This window comes from Papilio polytes, unplaced genomic scaffold (assembly GCF_000836215.1).
Source record: "Papilio polytes unplaced genomic scaffold, Ppol_1.0 DF824102.1, whole genome shotgun sequence".
NCBI lineage: Eukaryota > Metazoa > Arthropoda > Insecta > Lepidoptera > Papilionidae > Papilio > Papilio polytes.
Window position 1 is genome coordinate 5011487 of NW_013525102.1, and position 6303 is coordinate 5017789.

A 6303-nucleotide genomic window follows, 5' to 3' on the forward strand; every position below is an offset into this window, starting at 1 on the left:
TTAACTCAGACTGTGAGCCAATAGATTTTAATGTGATAAATATTTTATAACCCACGACTAAAGATGATTGTCTTAAGCTACTGAAGAAGGTGATAAACATTTGCTCAATTTCGTTAAGCCTCTGTCGATTGCGCTTTCAGTATTCACATAAAGTATTAAAAAGATTTGTTCATATATGTAAAGATGTAGGGTAAAGTGTCCTGTCCCCCATCCCTCCCACATTCAGCCTCCCTCCACTAATGATCTCGCCGGGAGATTTTAAATTATGTTCCTTACAACAATCAACACATACAACGCCGGGACTCGAGACACTCACGTAATGAATAAAATAACATGTCAAGATACAGACTTCATCTTAAATTAATGAGGATCCGCGACGTATTCAATTTTACACGGAACGAACGCAAATAAACTTTGGCCAGCTTGTACTATACTCCACCTACATGTCTGGAGCAAACTTCCTCACTTATCGAATTCTCAAAACACATATCTCGTTAATTAATATCACTGAAAGGAAACCTAAAAGTTATTCCCGATTACAAATTGTATTCAACTTTGACATATGAAAATTACAAATCCGAATGAAAGGTACAAAACTAAGGCCTTTTATCAGTTTCAAGTACACCGAGGGCCCGTAAAGTTTGTTAATCTTATGAGATTTTACGGACGGCTGAAGTAAAATCCTTACCGAAGTTATATTACAACATATGTGTATTAATGTTACTTTATGTATTCCATAATGTATTCCTAACTTAATTTTAATTCAAACTTTTTAATTAAAAAAAACTCTTGCCTAGGTATTCCTTAACATTTTATGGTGCTAAAGGAGAGTGATTTTGGCAAAATATCAGAATATAGATATAGTGATCTTAAATTCGTCATATTTTTATCTATCACAAGAGAATGTCGCGGCGTGTATCGGCGCGGCGGCGGCGGTGGCTCCGCGCGTCCAACACAAATAGATCCGTACATGTTTGTCTTGGCTCGGTTTAATTAATTTTACCTTCATACACCGATACCTACTGTTTGTCGGGCGCTCCTTAATTGAAAACGCTCTTACTGGATGGAGTAAATGAAACGAAATCCCATTTGCTGCGAGTGATTGAAGTGAATTTATCTTTTAAGACTTTCAAATTTATCTTCGAACCTTTACCGGTGCTCGTTTGAAATTATCGTAAAGCGAATAAAGCAAAGAAGCGCAGGTTATTAAATTTTGATTGCTTTTGCGGGATTGTTGTTGTGATTTATTAATATTCAACGGGTTGTAAATAACGCTGCGCCGGCTCGCGACGCTAATAGCTGTGGTAATAATAACTCATTAATTATTTAATTAGTCTATTAATCGTTTATAACCGCAAAATATTTCAGCAATTATGTAAAGGTATGTCTCATCGTATGACACCTCGCTAAGTCAATTATAGAGCTATTTGGAGCATGCGGTGCATCGAAAATACGTGCGTAGCAAATAGGTGTTAATGCTATTAACAGATAGATTGCGGATACAAATTCAATACAAATATTTATTACTATTTTATTATCTTAATGCATACCCACAGTCCAGATCACACACAGTCGTAACACACGCAAGCAGTAAACGTAGCCTATCCAACGTGTTCACCTGTGTGGTTATCGCTAACCGTATACGATCCTCGAATTGATTTACGACAGATGTCGTTACTTTGCTTTATTAACCATTCATCAAAGTTTAACGAGCAATAATCATGGCAGACGCGCGCTTGTTAAAATTGTTGCCGCCGTCTAAGTATCGAACCGACATGAACATTTAACATCCTCGAGTGATCCGATAAATGGAATGAAGCCTGGCGACGCTATTTATTTAATTGACTGGGACGGACTGGGGTTTGGAGTCATGATGTACCGTATATAACGTCTGTACTGCACAAAAAAGTTAAGTACCTATTATGCCATTCATAAGATTACAAAAAAATTACAAAACATGTAGGTCGCTACAATGTTTACTCAAGCAGTTTCATCTTTAATAATATGCAAGTACGGTATAGGCAGGTTTTCTAGTCGTTGCCAATAGCACCTTGTAAACAAGAAAAAGATTTGCATAATAGTATGTTCGAAGCGTATCATCGTGCATTAAAAGCACTTAACAAAACGTTGCCTCTAAACAGATATTATCTGCACTTCCTCGTATCGATGGGGTCAACGGATCATAACTGTTGCTCAAAAGGGTGGCATTGAGAACCGGTCTGTTTGCAGAATGTTCGGGTCGAGCGGCGCGTGCGCGGCGTGCGGCCAAGCCATCCCCGCCAGCGAGTTCGTGATGCGGACCAGCGCGCCGCAGCAGCCGTTACACGTCTTCCACATAAAGTGCTTCGCATGTTCTAAGTGCGGATCACACCTCATGCAAGGCGACAGGTAACTATTGAATTCCTTATTATTTTAAAACATAATTTTAACAAAAAAAATCGCTTATAAGGATTAGTAATAATGGTCATAAATCAATTTCAATAAAACAATTGTTGTTCAAAAAGATTAAAAGTAAAGGAAGATATTATCTTGGATGATTACACAAGGCTTACATATAATGTTTTTATTGGAGATAATTAAAAGTTCAAAAATTAAAAAAAAATAGATGAAATCCTAAAATAAAGCGCCAGTACCCCCTGGTACGGACTACCAAATTTGAGGTCGAGGATCCGAATCCTGCCATTCGATTATTGTCGTGAACCATATCCTAGCACAAGAGCTTAGTCGGTATAATGAAAGGAAATATTAGTAAATTAACAAAAAACTACTATTAAAATAAAAGTGTAGGTGTATAACAAATAGTGTATTATAGGTACTACATGCTGGCGGGGTCGCTGGTGTGTGAGCAGGATTGGCAGAAGCTGATGAAGAGCGCAAGCGCCGCGCCCGGCCCCGGCGCGCCACTGCGCAAGGGCAAGGTGGGCCGGCCGCGCCGCTCACGAGAATGAGCACAGACACACTCGCAGCGGGACTATGAAAAGGTAAGCAGTAAACCAAATTTGGTAATTCAATGTTAAGGAACCTCTAAGAATACACAATAAAAATATTTTAATTGAAAGTTAACAGCAGAAGAACTTTGAAATGATATCTACCTGTTTATGCCTAAACGACTTTCAAATATTTTATCTATCAAATTGTTTATCGGTTTGCCATTAAGCTGTTGGCTTGTAAAAGAATATTAATACTCAACTATCTATCGATTAAAGCAATTAAAATAACCACGACATGTAAAGTTGGTATATTGTTTTAAATCGCGTGTAAGTGAGGTCTTGCTCGCGAGTGAGGCGAGGCGAGGCGCATGTGTGGTGGGCGGGCTGGATGACCTTTGCTGGCATTATTAACACTCGCGTGTCGTGACCGAGCCGCGATTGCGTTGGGAAATACCTTAATTAATAAAGCTAATTATCACCTAACAGCTGCCTTCGAGAATCACTTTGATTAATACTTAAACCTCACTTACACACATCCTACTCAACACTTGATACCTATCTGTGTACCACACAATACATTAGCTACTTAACTATAGATGGTTATCTAACTTCCTTGTAAATTGAACTTGAACAATGCTTAGATGTACTAAATTGCGATAAAAGTTACTTTGTTCTGCATCATGTTCATTATTCGTTACGGTGTTCAGACTTCTGGGAAATAACACTGATATTTTTATATTTACGACTTTAAAATATTCATTTGATTTTACATGTGCTTTGTTAAAAATAACACCAAAGAAGCGCAATATAATGTTGAAAGTAAAACTAGAAAGTATAGAAGAAAAAATTAAAGAAGTACTAAGATAAGATTAGACTCGATATATTTTGCACAAAATGTGTTCTAAACGTGGCTAGAAGTAGATTTTATTAACCACTAGCTTTTGTCCGCAACTCCGTCCGCGTGGAATTAAAAAAAAAACTAAAGTGGAAAGCCTATGTGTTCTTCCAGACTATCATCTACATTTATACCAATTTTAATCGAAATTCGTTCAGCCGTTTAGGCTACAAACTCTAACAAACATCCATCCTTCTAAACTTTCGCATTTATAATATTAGTATGGTTTCTATCTAAAGACTTTATTTTGTTGATTCATTACAACAACTCAAACGTTATTTAAATACTTCAAAAATCTCATTACACCCGCAACAATATTATTAAAACGAACCACCCTGCAAATGGTAGCATAAATAACTTGATAAAAACAGATCGGTACGTGCAATGGAAACTAATTTCCAGCCGATTACAGTTTAATTAACCGGAGATGGCCAGTTATGGCGTATATATCGAGTAATCCGCCATTGTCAACTATGCAGCGATAAAAGTAACGCACCTCGTAAAGCGGCTGGAGGGAATAAAAACAGAACGATGTTTCCAATCACCTTTAAATTACCTTCAGCGGCTGAGCCACTATGTTGACTCGATGTCTGTTCATTTAACTACAAGTTTTTGTCGTACATTTCAAAACAATCAAATGAAATTGCCATATTTCTCAATTTTATACTATGTTGAATAAATGCATTGACCAGAAGATTTCCATGTCTGTATCACATTTTAAATCCAAGAAACTTCTCACACGAGATGAAATAGAAAAGATATGTCACACAGTTTTTAATTTGTTTTTATTTCAACAAGCACTTTACTTGTTGAAAGTTAATAATAAAACGTAAGAAATACAACTTAATGCGCTTTCAACGCTCCATTAAGTGAGGCCGGAGTTAGATCCGGTTATAATATTAACTGGACACGACGAAAGTCTCGCCACAAATAATGCCATTGCACGAAACTGAATTATTTAAAGCAATTACAATTAAATTTGATACACATTCTTTTGGGAGTCTACTAAAGTTCCTCTTACGACAATATTGACATCATTTTAATTCTCTTAAAATAAACATAATTGTTTGTACATAAGTATTAATGTATCAATATAGTCAAGGGAAACACGAGTATAGTCTTAATTAGATGAAAGTTATACAACCTCAATGAAGATACCAAGTAAATACTGTGTTGTTTTCAAAGAATATTATTTAACTTGTATTTCGGACGTTGACGGCGCGACGTGTACCTAATAGTTAAAAATTCAAGAAGCATGGGCGAAACAAAGGAAGGAAGATGTAAACGGCAGCTCTGGCGGACCATTTGCTTTCACTAAATGCACTACCAGGATTACTGGACTATTGGAAATGGCGGCCTGCAAACCTTACTACGAAATTAATGTACTCGAATTTTTATATGTTCATATGACATTTTGTTATAAAGTAGCATTTTAAATAAATATATTCACGTATTTTTTAAAAAAGACTAAAAAATAAATTAACACTTTTGTTATTTATTTGTATTATCATATACTAATGTTTTCGCTGGATTAAAAGATAATTAAAGATAAATAATAATTCAAGTAAAAGAATGTCTCGCACCGCACAGACAAGTGCGAAGAAATGCAATTAAACTGTTCATTGAACACCGCACAAAGCACGCTTTATTTTTTGCACAACGCACTCGCACGGAACGCGCATACTACGGACACTACGACGTACTAAGTTTTATTTACTTATACTAAAAACATTTCAGAGTCTTGTTCTAAGGTTCGCAAACAAGAGTTAATGATATTTATTAGCCATTGCAAGCAAATTTCTAATTGCAGTCCTTGTCGTGTAGCAAGATAGTTCATAGAGTTAATTATCTCGTAGAGGCGACCAGCGTCCGACCGCCGCGGGCGCCCTGTCTTCACTCGACGCTAGATTCGCTCACGGCGTTCTCACAAAATGCACTGTTAACCAATTCCAAAGTTTAAACACTCCGAAACTTATTTCGGCAACTCATAAAACTATCTTTCAGTCTTGCTAATGAACGACTATTGTAACTTTGTAAACATATGATGCGTACATGCAACATCGGCAAAATGCGATTATTCGGCACCAGTATACAAAGGGTCAATTACAGGCGAGTCTTTAACGAAACTACGCATTTAATAACAAAGAGCGGGCTTTCACCCGCCGTGACCGTGGTCAAAGGCGCGATGTTAATTGGAAAACACCTGAAAACGACAGCGCCTTTATGCGCGTACGTTTGGCGTAAAAATCAAGTGCGCGCGGCCACGGGCCAAAACACCGCCCGGCGGCTTTGTAACACGATTACGCCGACTTGTCGAAAGTTAATTAAATAACGTTTTTCCAAATTACCTACCGGGCCAAACATCAAAGTGCCCTCGCTCCCGCTTTGGGAATCTTTACACAAAGGCTTGGCTGCGGGCGAGGTCCGGCGCCCTATGATCTGCCGCTGCGCCGGACAGGTGAACCGCTCAACTCTGTC

General features: G+C 37.6%; 1 protein-coding gene across 2 annotated transcripts in view; it reads left to right on the plus strand.

The window, feature by feature from the left end:
• Window positions 1-6303, plus strand: part of LOC106099741 (LIM domain transcription factor LMO4) — a 121498-nt gene that overhangs the window by 92345 nt on the left and 22850 nt on the right. For both annotated transcript variants that reach the window (XM_013278381.1, XM_013278380.1), the window contains exons 3-4: window positions 2230-2388; window positions 2813-2981. In XM_013278381.1, coding sequence (XP_013133835.1) covers window positions 2230-2388; window positions 2813-2948 — 295 coding nt within the window. In that variant the 3' untranslated portion in view covers window positions 2949-2981. The remainder of the gene's footprint in view (window positions 1-2229; window positions 2389-2812; window positions 2982-6303) is intronic.